Source organism: Sus scrofa, chromosome 5, assembly GCF_054392235.1.
Source record: "Sus scrofa isolate SSC_HxYL_T2T_F1_AM1 chromosome 5, Sscrofa_HxYL_maternal_Yorkshire_Landrace_v2.0, whole genome shotgun sequence".
In the NCBI taxonomy this organism is placed as follows: Eukaryota; Metazoa; Chordata; class Mammalia; order Artiodactyla; family Suidae; genus Sus; species Sus scrofa.
The window spans coordinates 68,622,663-68,638,536 of record NC_139387.1 but is presented as its reverse complement, the minus strand read 5'-3'; the positions used below and the strand labels follow the sequence as shown (position 1 = coordinate 68,638,536).

The following is a 15,874-nucleotide window of genomic DNA, read 5'->3' as shown; positions in this document are numbered from 1 at the left end:
GATCTTTCTCTTTCATAATGCTTTGTAAAAATAAAAAAATTAAAAAACGATTTGGTCATTTGCAGCGGATTGATCTATTAGAAAATGTTACAGGAGGGAAGGCGGTAAAAAATTTGGAGAGGTGAGTAAATCACGTATGAGAATGAAGCAAGAAGATAGAGTATCAGAAATTACAAGAGCTGGGGCCTGAAAAAAGCATTTAGGAGATGCTGCTAATTATGATTCTAATGAAATAGTCAGAATACTTTATCAAACTTCATTCAAGCATATCATTGATAATTTTTGCCAAATAACCTACATTAATAAGTTTACTACTTGCCCTTAAAATGCTTATTTTTTTGCAACCATGACAAAGATATTGTGGTGACACCTCCTTTGTTGCAGGTCCTATTCTCAGATTCTGAGATACATCAGTGTAAGACAAAGCTCTCTGTACTTAGAGAGCCTCCATTGTATGGAGGAAGACAAATGATATGTAAGAAAAATAAATAAGCATATAGGTAGAACATATAAGAGCTATGGAAGTATGCAAAGGGTGAAGGAGAGTAAGAATGTACAGGAAGGTGGACTGGTAATTTTTAATTACGTCAGCCTCATTAAAAATTGATCTTTGTGCAGAAATTTGGAAGAGATAAAAGAGTAGGTGCTGCAGATACCTGGGTTAAGGAATTTTTCAGGTAAAGGGAACAGGAAAATCAAAAGCCCTGAGATGGGAGAATGCCAGCTCTGGTTGAGAAACAGCAGAGAAACCAGCATCCTAAATAGAATGAGTGAAAAGGAAAAAAAATAGCTTAGCTTGTAGAAATAAAGTAGTCACTAGTAATTGTCTTTAGACAATTGTAAAGGTCTTTTTGTTTTGACTTTTTTTTTTTTTTAACTCAGATATGCAGGAGAGTTAGTAGCTTGCTGGCCTGATTTGTCTTAAATTTAATTGAATCGCTCTGCTATGTTTGTACCTGGACTGTAGAAAGATGAATGTAGATACCAGGAAACTACTTTGAAAGGAACTGCAATAACTCGGGCAAGAGAAGGTGGTGGCCCTTGAATGGGTGACTGTTTCCTCGAAGATGATCATTATTTATCTTGAATTTATCCTTTACACGTAATGTCAGTGAGCAGTTATTTTCCCTCTTCTGTCCCTCAGAAAAGAATGGATGTTTTCTGTTCATTCCTATGCCCGTTTCCACATGCTCTGCGGTCTAAATATGCATTAATATGGGAGGTATGGTACGCCTTGGACAGCCTACAGCACCCTTACTTTAGACCATCCATTATGTCAAGGTCACATTTGAGTCCTAGGTTATTTGTTCCCTAGCCTGCCTGTTCTACATAAGTACAGCTGGCCGGTCCACATACAAAATTATTTCCCTTGATTAGCATCATGTCTTCAAAGCATCCACTTCACCCCGTGGACTCAGGAGGGACCAACTGAACCAAACACAAAATGAGACCACATGGCATCTCATCCAAGTCCCACTTGGTGCCTTAACGCTCAACCTGAATTATCTTTTCCCACCCACGTTTCTTTTCAGATAGTGACAAGTTAGTATATTAAAAGACAATAGTCACCTTCATCAAAAATCTCTATGTTCTCCTCTTAGATGTTTACATTGTTAGGATGCAAAATTGATTCTTCAATACAAAACTACCTAGTACACACCCATCTCCCCAGTTCCTTAATCTGTCATCATGTTGGGGGAGAGGGCAAATTACACAAGGGCACATAATTTAAAGGCTGGAAGTTCTTTAACTAACATTTTTATTAAAGCGAAATTTACAGAACATTAATGATTTTAAAGTGAACAATCCAGTGACCTTGACACAATCTCTGTTCACATACTAATTGATTTGATTAGAATGCGATTAGAGGATTAGAGACCGAATAGAGGCTGTAAATGCCTCTCCAATAATATGGAAATCCCCGTTGGAAACATAAATCGCATCATGGGGAAAATTTAAAAGAAAGTAAGAGAGACAAATCATCATATGAGGAAACTTAGTTATGTTCCAATAATGTCTTTTCACATAATTACTGAGGGAAAACCCCAAAACAATGATGAAAAAATAATGATAAAATGTGTTTTGCATTACAAAATGTCAAATGTCAGTAGGACAGGTTTTTTTAATACTCATTATCAGATTTTTTGATTGATCATATTTTAAAAGGAGAACACTTTCTTATAAGAGCAGATTCCTTACAACTTCATATTGTACAAGATTCTCTTAGTCAGAGATACGCTCTGCTATTTGAGGAAAAAAAGATGAAAGCACGGATTTTTTTATGATGCTTTCAATCATAATCATGACTATATTGATGAATAAAATAATAAAATGGCTCTGGTTGTAGTGAAGTGTTTTTTTTTTTTTTCCCTTGTCTTCATTTAACCATTCAAAAAAGATTTCCGCCTGTGTGGGACAGACTGCTAACATGGAGAAGCAAGTCATGGAAACACGCCATATGTGCACATTTCAAGAACAAAAAGAACACCACCACCACTCTGGGTCAGTCAGCAATTAGGATGTCCTTGAAACACCAAGAATTTGTGGCTAATCCTGTTGCTGGAGTTTGGCCTCTGTCTGCTGGTGCTGAACTGAAATGCAGAGACAGAGTTCTGGGGAAGGGAGGAAAAAAAATAGCTTTATTGCTTTGCCAGGCAAAGGAGGGTCCACAGCAAGCTGATGCCTTAAAGACTCTGCCCACTCCCCACCTTAGAAAGAATTGTGAGTTTTATAATAAAAAAGGAGAAAAACAGGTTTTCAGATAGGAATCAGGGTTGGGACAAACATGCATTCTTCTTTCTTTGGGGGGATCTTAGTCCTCAGAGCTGGAGTCAGGAGATGTCCACGACGGTGGTCTTCTGGGTTATTGCCTCGAATAATAATACTTGTGCAAAGGGCATATTGATCAGCGAAGAGAACAAACTAGGAAAGTTCCTGAAAAACATCATGTGTTGATAAATCTTTAACCCACAGGCAATTATGCTCAGGTTGTCTAAACTTCCGCTTATGGGTGATTGCGTTTAGGGTGATATTAAGTCAGGGCGAAGGACAAGGAAGGACCCTAAGCTGTTTAGTTTCAAAGTTTTCATTTCAAAAAGAAGCATAAGGAATATAACTTTTCTCTCAGAGGTATGAGGTGCCTGCATCAATCCCAGGTAAACACCAAGTCAATGGGAGAATGAAAATTCAAGTTCAGCTGCCCTATCTCCGTTTTTAGGGCTGTAATACTTAGAACACGATACTGGGTTGCCCAATAGAGTTTGGTGACACAGCCTCCCCATCCTGTTTTGCAGCTGAGATTAAAGATGGCTGGGCTCTCTTGATATTTTCAGCCTTTATTTTGAGCTCAAATATCTCCCCTTTTCTCTTTTGTTTTCTACTCTCCTTACTTCTCTCGGTTCCCCCACAGCAACATCTTCACCGTTATATTGACAGCTTCTTCTCACAAATACTATATGAAGGCACACTGCAAAGTTGGTCATAAAAGTCTGACACATGAATCCATACACAATTGTGAGATGACTCTTTTTGGGTAACTGTGCTTCTGATCTGAAACCTGTTAAAATATAATACAATAAGGTTAGGATAAACTTAAGGAATACTGTTTACTATCTGCACAACGCTGGAATAAATTGGGAAGGATATCAGCGAAAAGAATTTCTGAAGTGTAAATATTACTGAAAAAGGAAACTTGCATTTAGATTCTACTTGCTGCTAAGTAGCCTGCATTATGCAGGCATAAAAATGACTTAAAACTTTTTAAAGAAATACTATTAGTGGCATGAAATTAAACTTCTGACAAGAAGTAAAAACCATTTAATAGTTTATAGCTAGTTCTTAACTGTCAACATTTTACTTAGAAGTGTATTTACTAAATAAAGCAACAGTTTGGTAAAATTTTCATTGGGTGTATTTACTGAGTAGACCAAGTAGAATTCTTCTTGAAAGGGATCATGGGTATCAAGGGAAGGATCATAGATAGCAAAGCTATTTAAAGGCAGTTCAAACAACTCCATATTTTTAATGTATCCTGAAGATTGAACTGTATTGCAACATAATGACAGACAATTCTGAGAATACCCATGCGTACACAGAAGCCTGGCTCCATTCTATTTGCTCTTTGGATTCCTGTAGGAGCAGCATTATTTAGTCACGCTCAAAGGACATCACTGAGTGAGCCTCAGTGTAAAAGCTATGATCGGGTACTCTTTCATCTTGTGTGTTGACCTCGTCTTAGCTCTGAGGTTGAGGACTGAGCAAATTCTTCTATTGAAATGAGTAGGCTAAGGCAAGAAACTATTTTGATCCTGCTCAGGGTGAATCATGACCAGTGTTCTCCAAAAATATTTTCTTGACATCTAAAAGATGTTGGGATATGTTCAGAGCCAAATTAAATTACTGTCACCAGCAAGTAGTAACATATCAACACATTGATTTGGATCCACCCTTAGGACTTTAGTAGAGAATCCGCTAGTCATATTTTATTTTATTTTATTCTATTTTATTTTATTTGTCTTTTCGCCATTTCTAGGGCCGCTCCCGCGGCATATGGAGGTTCCCAAGCCAGGGGTCTAATCGGAGTCATAGCCGCCAGCCTACGCCAGAGCCACAGCAATGCAGGATGGCAGCTGCATCTGCAACCTACACCACAGCTCACAGCAATGCTGGATCCTTAACCCACTGAGCAAGGCCAGGGATCGAACCCGAAACCTCATGGTTCCTAGTTGGATTCGCTAACCACTGAGCCACGATGGAAACTCCTCCGCTAGTCATATATTAAAACGGCAACAGAAAACTTAAGACAAGCAAGTGCTATAGAAAAGTAAGATATATATTTTGTCAAGATTGCCGATACATTCCCTGTGCTTGGGCTAAGGGAAGTGAAACAAGTGGTATAACATCAACATGTGATCCTAATCAGCAGTTTGTGCTATTCCCAACCAATAGTGCCTACCGACAGCAAATCAAAAGCCACTCTGTAGATTTCAAATTAATTTTACAAACGTTTAAGATGTAATGTTAAGCACACTATCGGAAATACTCGGGGACATAAGAAAAAAAATCAACATGAACAAAAAATAGAAGAAAAAGATAATAGAAACAGGTACACACAAGTGTGAAATACTGGTATAATCAAACACAAATCTTAAAACGACTAGACAATGTATTCTAGGAGTTAAAAGAAAATGTGGGGAATGTTGGAAGAAAGCAAGAAATTATAGCGAGTGGGTAGATTTGAGGAATTATAAAACAAAAACTCACTAACAAAATTAAAAACTAAATTGAGGCTTTTAACAGCAGACTAACTACAGATGAGGAAAAAATAACCGGAATTATATGAGAATTATATGAGAAAAGTAAATATAGATTAAAGAAAAAACCGATGAAAATATAGGGTAAAAAGGGGTATGTAGGATATTGTGAATGGGGCTGTAATACATATAACTAAAATTTCAGAAGAGAGGAAGCAACATTTGAAGAAAATGTCAAAGCTGAAAAAAAGTATCAGATTTAAAACATATTACTTTCAAATAGCTGACCTTTCAAAAACAGAACGCATTGTAATGATACCTTTGAATGCCTGAGAGAGAAAACTGCAAATTTCTAATTTTAACTCAGAATATTTGTAAAACTTAAAATGACAGTTTTAGACGAGCACAGAGAACTCAATTTTAAAATTTCAACTCTAAAAGAAATACTAAAGGGTATTCTTCAGATTTAAGAAAATTATTCAAAAGCGAAGGAAGGAGAAGCAGAAAGGAATAAGAAGCAATGAAAACCATTAACATGTGGGAAAATCTAATCAACTGCTTAATATATTATGCATATCTACAGTTTTCTAGAGCTGCATTTTCAATGAAAATGGCATCCAAGACGCCATCAATTGTTGGGATACCGTTTATTCAATTTAATTCTATGAAATAAGTGCATTCAAGATGGAAATGTAATAGAAAATCCTACAGAAACTGGAAAACAAAGGACGATTTTGGTATAGGAGTAAATGGAAAAGGACGCTACCAATAGAAAAGAATAGCAATGAAAAGTGCATGTCTCAACCTTGCCACCAGGTGGCGAGTGAGAGAAAAAATGTATCCCCGTGATGTTGAACACGAGCTGGTACTCACGGTTTTTCTATCTGAACCTACAATAAGAGTGTATCCATATATATAGTCTTTTTACTCGATGTATTTATAGATGATAGACAGGTAGGTAGGTAGGTAGGCAGATAGATAGATAGATAGATAGATAGATAGATAGATAGATAGATAGATAGATAGACAGTAAAAAAACAAAAGTGGAGTATTTAAACAGTATCAGGTTTATGGTGCTCCTCTTTGACTGGTAGGATCAAATAGTAGGATTTGACAGAGTTTAATTTCAGTATGGAAAATTAAGGAAAAAAGAGAAAGAAAGACACAGAGAAAGAATTAACAAAGCCACCATTCTTTCTTTGAAAACTGCATCCACTGAGGTAGATGGGAATAAAAAAAAAGGAAAGAAAAAGTAAAATCACTTAGCATTGCGATTATGTAGGCACACATACACACACGCATATACACAGAACACACCAAGGATGGAAGTTTAAAAGGGGAAATATATGTTCATACTCTACAGATATTAAGAAGAAAACGAATGACAACTGCAGTGAAGAAGACTTCAACACTCTGTGACAGTTGATTTCATGTGTTGATTCTACTGGCCATCGCCAGATCCAACATTATTTCTGAGTGTGTCCTTTGAGTCAGTGACCTCAGTAAAATAGATGACTTTCCCCAATGTGAATGGATATTATCCAGTCCATCCAGGGGCTGGACAGAACAAAAAGGCAGAAGAATATATTTGTTCCTTTCTTCCTGCCTTACTGTGTGAGTAGAGACATCTCATGTCATCTTGCTTTCTCCTGCCCTTGCCCTGGGTTTTACACTGCTGCCCCTCTGCTTCTAAGCCCTTCATACTTGGGCTGCATTACACTGCCAGCTCCCCTGTGTTCCCAGCTTGCAGACGCCAGATTGTGGAAATTCTCAGTTTTTATAATCAAGCAAGCTGACTCCTCATCATAAATCTCCATATAGAAATTTTCCTTCATTGTGTGTATATTAGTGTATACACATGCACTGAGGAAGAATTTATAATCTTGCAAATGCAAAATCTGTTTAAAAGATCTTTATAAAATATGAAATGTGGTTGCTCTTCAAATTAATAATAAAGCATGTATTGCACATTAACTATGTGCATGGCACTGTGCTAAGGGAGTTTACTTTTCTCTCCTCTATTTCAAAATCCTAAGTGGTAGGTACTATTTTTATTTTCATTTACAGATGGCAAACAGAGGCTCAGATAAGTTAAAGCATGTTATCCAGTCTCACACAGTGAGTGGGCCAGTCACTGACCCAAGCCGAGAACTGTGTTCAAAGTCATGCTTTTAACCACAGTTTTACACCACGTCACAGTGACTGCTCCTGGTTGGACAGCTTCAAATACATGCCCTCCTCCTATGAAAGCTGAGGAAACACACTGTATTGACAGTTCACAGTGACCACTCAGCTCCTTTTGACTCTCAAGTCTTCCTCTACCCTCCTGTTTTCTTTTTTCCTGGCTCCCTCTTTCTTTCTTCCCATCACTATGTATCTTTTTCTCTCTCTTCCTTATTATGGTCAACAGATCAGATTCTTTTTTTTTTTTTTTTTTGTCTTTTTACCATTTCTTGGGCCGCTCCTGCGGCACATGGAGATTCCCAGGCTAGGGGTCGAATTGGAGCTGTGGCCACTGGCCTACACCACAGCCACAGCAACGCTAGATCCCAGCCACGTCTGTGACCTACACCACAGCTCACGGCAACGTTGGATCCTTAACCCACTGAGCAAGGCCAGGGATGGAACCCGCAACCTCATGGTTCCTAGTCGGATTCGTTAGCCACTGAGCCACGACGGCAACTCCCAACAGATCAGATTCTTAACTAATTTTTGCTGAGAAAAGGTATGAAACTTTGTATCTTCAGATACTTACAAGTTAGACAGTAACATGGAGCCATCCTCCCAAAGCCATGGCCCTTCAGTCTGGCTGTGAGAAAGCCCTATCCAAAATGAATGATCAGGTTGGGAAGACACATGCCTTGATATAAATTCCTGTAAGAAAACATGAATACCAAAACATGTCAAGAAGAGAGAGAGACAGAGACAGAGATGCTATAGACAAAGAGAAGATGCAGGAAGATATTACAGATTTTGAGAGACAACAGAATGAGTCACCTTAGTAGAAGATTATGCATATGCTGGTGTCAGCCTAGAGAAAAGTGCCAACTCTTGAATGCTCTGAGTGTCTCAAAGTGAATCTCTCATTTTTTCAGTCATTGTTGTTGAATTTTCCAATAAAGAATAGAGCCATAATGTCAAAATTGCACTACCTTCGCGTTCAAACTACCTGACAAAAAATCCAAAGAGGAACCTCCCTCTGGCAATGTCCATGGATGAAAGGCCACTATCTTCTCCATAATTTTAATTAAAAATATAAATTTGTAAGATCTTTGTCAATAAATGCTTCTCAAAGTTATATGACAATTTTAAAAATAGTTTAGTCTACTGCATGTTTTATGAATATGTAATCCGGGGTTAATGATCATATCTATGTGTTTTTTACTGAAGTATAGTTGATTTACAATGTTGTGTTAATTTCTGCTAAACAGCAAAGTATTTCAGTTGTATGTATATAGTTACATATATATGTGTATATATATGTATATGCATTTATACAGTTACATATGTGTGTATACATATACATTCTTTTTATATTCTTTTTCTTTATGATTTATTATAGAATATTGAATGTAGTTCTCTGTTACGGAGTAGCACCTTGTTATTTATCAATTAATGATCATATTTGAATTATTGACAAATACAGCACAATATAGTGGCAATTACAGAAAGGTCTATAAGCCAGACACACTTCCAATCCCTTGGTCTTTCTTTATCATACATTTACTTCTATTAAGTTTTTTTTTTTTTTTTTTTGGTCTTTTTGTGTTTTGTTGTTGTTGTTGCTATTTTGGGCCGCTCCCGCGGCATATGGAGGTTCCCAGGCTAGGGGTCGAATCGGAGCTGTAGCCACCGGCCTACGCCAGAGCCACAGCAACACGGGATCCAAGCCGCGTCTGCAACCTACACCACAGCTCAGGGCAACGCCAGATCGTTAACCCACTGAGCAAGGGCAGGGACTGAACCCGCAACCTCATGGTTCCTAGTCGGATTCGTTAACCACTGCGCCACGACGGGAACTCCTACTTCTATTAAGTTTTATGGGAACTACAGCTGTTGTGTAAGACAGGTCAGAAACCAAAAAAAAAAAAAAAAAAAAAATTGGGATTAATAAAAAGCAAACATAGAAGTTATAGATTATTTAAATTAATAGCATAAAATGTTTCCTGATTATTAACCCCTTCTCATCTCAGCCCGTCTGAGTTCTATCCTTCATTCATGATGTATTGTTAAGTCACACTTATTCTGTAAAATGTTTATGCTGAAAGGGATCTCTCTCTCTGAACTTATTGATTTATTTTTTCTTTTTAGGGCCCCACTCGTGGCATATGGACGTTTCCAGGCTAGGGGTTGAATTGGAGGTACAGCTGCTGGCCTACACCACAGCCACAGCAATGCAGGATTCGAGGCATGTCTGCTACCTACACCACAGCTCAGGACAACACCAGATCTTTAACCCACTGAACAAGGGCAGGGATCGAACCTGTATCCCTCTGGATCCTAGTTCTGTTGAATACTCCTGAGCCACAAGGGAAACATCTCTCTTAACTTCTATATTTGTTGCCAATACTAGACATTTAACTTTTAATAGCCTTTGAATTGTTTCTATTTTCTTACTATATACATGAACATTGCTATTGCAAGCTACAGTTTTAAACCTCTTTGCCTTTCCCAGTATCTTGCAAGGAGTAAATGATTTATAAATGGAGATTATCATAGCTGACATTTCCTTGTTAATTATCATGACAAAGGAAGAATTTTCCTTTTAACTCTACCAATTTAAAAATTGAAATCCAAACCCGCAAGAAATGAGGAGTGGCCTGCTTATTATAATCATGCACACTGGGAGTTGTGGTAGAAGGATTTATTTTGAAGTAAAATGTGCTTAGTTTAATTAAAAAGAGAGGGAATATATACTTTACTCACTTAATCCATGCTATTATTACAATTATGAATACTATGTAAAAGGATATTCTCTTAGGGAAAAATCACTGTGACCTGGAATCTATGTCCATTTTTCTGCTCAGTATAGATCATAGGTAATTATAGCTGAAATCTACACTTACCAGCTCTTTGGAGCTGTCTATCTTCAGGAGATAAGAACCCAGTTGAGAGCATTGTCTTTTACTTCTATTCCAGGAAGCTAATGATGTGCTAAATAGATAACAGCTATTCTCATGTGTGATCCAGTTAGGGGGACAAGAGCCAGAAAGAACTCCTGGAAATAAAAGATAAATACAATGAGGTCCATCCTATGCCAATACCTCTTTCAGTGCAAGCACCATTCATCCTAAGGACACTTAAAAAATAATCAATGAGTTGTCATTAATTCATTTCATGTTCTATTCAGATGATAGGGATATGATTTGACAGAAGAAACCATATTAAAAAAAAAAAAACCTATTCATTTCAACTTAAAAATTGACCTAAGTAACTATAAACTGTGTTTTAGACCATTGACCCTCCCTCCCTTCTTAATTTTCTTCCGTTCCTTCAAAGTCAGCCCAGAACTCCCTTTCTCCATGATAACTTCTAAAATAAATCAACACAAAATCAATCGTTAAGGTGAACTGTAATTTCATGTTAACTTATTTTACAGGTGTGAGATCCATGTCAGAACGCAATTTTCCAAAAAAAAGAGAGAGAGAGATAAAAGCATAAAGCCATTATTCACTTACAGAGAGTATTGTGATAAAATAGTGAGGAGGTGTGTGCCCAGAGATGAAAAACTGAAGTCAAAATATCATCATAGTCAATAAAGATGCAATTAGAAATTGAGGTTTTGGAGTTCCCTTCGTGGCTCACCAGTTAGCAAATCTGACTAGCATCTATGAGAATGTGGGTTCAATCCCTGGCCTCGCTCAGTGGGTTAAGGATCCAGCCTTGCCGTGAGCTCTGGTGTAGGTCCCAGATGCGGCTCAGATCCCACGTTGCTGTGGCTGTGGCATAGGCTGGCGGCTGCAGCTCCAATTGGACTCCTAGCCTGGGAACCTCCATATGCCTTGAGCACAGCCCTCAAAAGGCAAAAAGAAAAAAAAGAAAGAAATCGAGGTTTCCTGTATATAAAATAGTAATTAAATCAATGAACTTGTAAAAACGCATTTAACCAGAGTTTTCAGAAACATTATCTTAGGTCTCTCTCTCTCCTGTGCATGTTTAATACAGCATCTTAATTCTTAGCAGCATTTTCCCTTCTATCGCTTTTTTTCTTTTCTGATGTCTGATTTCCTACTTTAACTATGCCACTTTAAAACATCAATCCCCTTAGGATCTTTTGTCCCTTTGCATCAAATTATGCAATCTCCAATGAGCCTCCATACATAGTCTGTGATGAATGAGTTACTGATTTGAAAAAAAAAAAAAATCTAATTTGGAACCGATCAACGAAGTTCAGAAGGTCTTTAAGATATCAAGTTATTGTATTTATGACAGAGGCTTCTAACTGAGGTAATACTGCTGTGTGCTTTCCTTTAATGCACAATCACTGCATGTAAACGCACTTCTGCAGCCCCGTTCCAAATCTTAGCACCAACAATTAATGCTTCTTAAACAAAGGTTCTATTAATCCTTTAACTCAGCCCTTGCCTGTGGTTGGGAGAGCCTTGGTGGTATCCTCACCCTCTTCTAAAGATGATTGTGTGGGTTGACTCTGGTTGTTTTTATTTCTTGATGGGAAGCTGTCATTCTTCAACATGTTGTTCCCTGAACTTGATCTCCAAATAGCTTCATAGCCCAACAGCAATAATGAGAGGGAAAAAAGTCATTTTACTATGTTTGAGAATTAAAATCCCATAACCATATATAAAGGGGTACATTCTTAATTAGTGATAAAGAGATAATACATTGCTGATGGAGAGCTAAAGATAGACAAAAGATAGAGATAAAGTAGATGGTAGATTAAATAGATAGAAAAAAGAAATAACTTCCATGAAGAAGGTATAATACAAAAGAGAAAAATGAAGCTGATAGAGAAGAAAGAGTGTGAGGGAGAAAGCAAGAGGCAAACGATATACAGTCAATTGGAGCCATGGTCAATTTGAAATAGTAATAAATCTTCTTTCTTTCATCTATCATTTAAAAATGAGAGCTCCAAGAGGAGTTCCCCAGTGGTGCAGCAGGTTAAGGATCTGGGGCTGTCCCTGTAGAGGCTCGGGTCACTGCTTGTGGTGCAGCTTTGATCCCTGGCCTGGGAATTTCCTCATGTAGCAGGTGCTTCCAAAAATAAATAAAAAAATAAAATATAAAGATGGGACCTTCTTGAGAACCCGCCTATAACACAGAATGTACTCAATAAACACCTAATTAAGAAATCTTTCATAAAGACTCTCTGAAGGCACAAAAATATGGACAATAGAATGGGTGAGATATAAAATCTAGGTAAATTTATTTCTCCATCAAAAGATATCCACTTAGTACTTGGTAAGTGCTGCAAGTATTTCCTGGTATTATCCAAAAAAAAAAAATTCAGATTAAAGGACCAGGTACAAAACACTTTCTTTAAATCATGAGATATAAAAATGTCTTATAGTCTTTTTAAAGAATTTATTTCATTAGGAAGATAAGCACTAATTGTACTTCCTTCTTCACCTCCGCTGGTTTCCTCTCATTCGTTTACCCTAGGAATTCCACAGCTTTGAAACCAGCTATTCAAGAAGGTAGTAGATCACTGCAGTTAAAAGTATGAGTTTTTTAGACATACTGCCTAAACATCCAATCACGTTCCTACCATTAACTGGTTTATGATGCCAGGACTAAAATAAGAACTAATAGCACTAATTCAATAAGGTCAATATGCAGATTAAATAAGATTATGTTACACTCTTAAAAGAGTGCCTAGATCATTACACATTTTTAATTAAATATCTGCCATTGCTCATCTCCCCCAGTACTCACCCATGGTACCCAGGACCACAGCTATCACCAGCATTAACAAGCATAAAATTCCCAAAGTCACAGTAATGGGTCGCCAATAAGGGGATGCAGCACAAGGTCCTGAGGAGCCAAAGGGAGCAGAAATTGAGTAAAGTAACTGGATAATGGATCATGGAACATTTCAGTTCTCTAGTTCATCAAAATCTGATCCCCGAAATACCTACTCATCTGGGAATAATCTGAATTTTTCTCCCCTTTTAGCAATACCTCTTCATGTTTCTGAAACTGTAACTTGAGTGCAGTGCCTTGGTATTTGTGCACTCTAAATTTCAGCTCCACATTGATGTTTATATGTCTTGACACTATCAGGATTCCTGAAAGCATACTCCTTCTTGAGACAGCTTCATGGAGCAGAAATAGCACTGGTTTCTAAGAGTAATCTTCCCCTTTCTCTTATTTGTTGTATGCTCTTGGGAAAATTATGCCCTCTGGCTTTTGTTTTTGTTTTTTTTCAATTCTCTTTGTGAAAAGTGAGGGTACTAATACATCAAAATGTTATTATGAAAATAAAATAAGTTAACACACATAAAGGCACCTAGACTACTAGCACAGTCTAGATAACCCACCGTTTAACCACACATACATGTAAACACACACATACCTCCCTATCTTTTGCATAGTTTTTCCACTCTCCCCCAACAGGTTACCCAAGGAAAGAATTGCACAAGCGATGAGAGGAAAATAATTGTGCAATATGAATGAGCAGAAAGCAGAAGGGAGCAAATTCTGACGTCAAAACCTGTGAATAAACTCTCCCTTGATAACAAGAAATTCATTTTCTATTAATACCCCTACACCAAGATTGAGAATAGGCATTAAGAGCATTTCAGAGAATTTTCAAATAGGAGAATTACAGGGGAGATTAAATGGCTCATTCAATGAAGAGAGAGGTCTCTGCCGGCCTACACCACAGCCACAGAAACGTAGGATCCGAGCTGCCTCTGTGACCTACACCACAGCTTAGGGCAACGCCGGATCCTTAACCCACTGAGCGAAGCCAGGGATCAAACCCGCATCCTCGTGGATCCTAGTCAGGTTTGTTAACGCTAAGCCACAAAGGGAACTCCTAAAGAGACAATGCCCTTGTCCAGGTTTCACTTCTTTTACATTTGGTTTAAGACTCGTATCCTGATAATGGGATATTTTTATCTAACACATATATTTCTTCACTGACATACAAAAAACTCCCTTTACAAAAAATAAAAAAATAAAGAATATCAAATCAACCTCATTATCACACATACAAAAAATTCAGATTTGGGCTTCTAAGCCCTAAGACTTCTGACTTATCTTTGGCCTTTTCCACAAAATCACAAGTTGTTTTTTCCATCTTTTCATTCTTCTCCTGATCTCCAGTATCTTGATGTTGTTCATATCCACTGCTTTGCCTTTCTTTTTTATTTTTGTCTTTTTTAGGGCCATACCCGAGGCATATGGAGGTTTCCAGGTTGGGGGTCAAATGGGAGCTGTAGCCACTAGCCCACACCACAGCCATAGCCACGCCAGATCTGAGCATCATCCGTGACCTACACCACAGCTCACGACAACACCTGATCCTTAACCCAGTGAACCAGGCCAGGGATCGAACCTGCGTCCTCATGGGTGCTAGTCAGATCTGTTTCTGCTGAGCCACGACAGGAACTCCCTGCTTTACCTTTCCTTAAATCCCATGCTACAATTTACTCATTTCTATCAAGTAGGTCACTCCTATCAAAATTCTTTCATCTTTGCATTTCACCTCACTTAGTACAACTTCTTACTTTGGAAGTGCCCATCTCTAGAGAATAGAGAAATTGTAGGTATTTTTCATCATCATAATAATTAACTTAAATAAATTTGACACTTGAACATCACTGGGGTTAAGGGCATCTACCCTCCCACAGTCAAAAAAATTCCTGTATAACTTATGGTGGACCCTCAGTATTTGACGTTCTCCATATCTACAGTTCAGCTTCCACAGATTCAGTCAACGTCAGATGGTGTAGCACTGTAGTATTTATGATTAAAAAACCTCCATATATAAGTGGACCTGCGCAGTTCAAACCCCTGTTGCTCAAGGGTCAACTGTACTAATGATTGGTCACTGAATGGTTGCTGAGAGAAAAGGCTTCGTGCACATTCAAAGAATCTTCAGTGATTTCTGAAAATCAACATTTAGTAATAAAAGCCCAACAAATCACGTCTCGCCTCTCTTTTCCACTTCCAATTTCAGTTGATGAGATTGACAATGTTGAAATCAGAAAGAAAAAAAATACCTTTCTCGGAGACCACAGATCTCCTGGTGAGGTTGTGAGAGCTGAAGTCTAACTGAGTGTATCCATCTTCATCCACATTTTCTAAAGGAGACTGGTATTCCATGGTTCAAGTGAGTTTCTAAACTGACACAGCATTTGCGAGCTCATCCCTCTCTTCTCCTAAGACAAGTGCCTCTAGACAAAAGAGGATCTAGGAGTCAAATCATGTGGGATTGGTATTTACTAAGCATTAACAAGTAGTCCGACCAGCTACCCAAAAGCAGGAAATGAAAACTAGGCTGTGGTAACTTCCCATTGGTACCTTCAGATCCTGTTTCTGAGACTGATGTCACATAAAAAATGAAAAGGTAGCACACGAAATAGATCTTTGTTTCAGGCCAAATGTAAGACAAATGACACCATTCATGTCTTGGGCTGCTTTCATCAGTCTCACAA

At 37.9% G+C, this 15,874-nt stretch overlaps 1 protein-coding gene across 11 annotated transcripts; it reads right to left on the bottom strand.

The window, feature by feature from the left end:
• Positions 1–1,742: 1,742 nt before the first annotated feature.
• Positions 1,743–15,656, bottom strand: CLEC7A (C-type lectin domain containing 7A). 11 transcript variants are annotated; one of them, NM_001435334.1, is given in 7 exon segments: positions 1,743–2,934; positions 3,390–3,556; positions 8,008–8,126; positions 10,319–10,470; positions 11,838–11,975; positions 13,146–13,244; positions 15,440–15,656. In NM_001435334.1, coding segments are annotated over 6 exon segments (744 nt in total). In that variant the 5' UTR covers positions 15,543–15,656; the 3' UTR covers positions 1,743–2,934; positions 3,390–3,423.
• Positions 15,657–15,874: the final 218 nt, after the last annotated feature.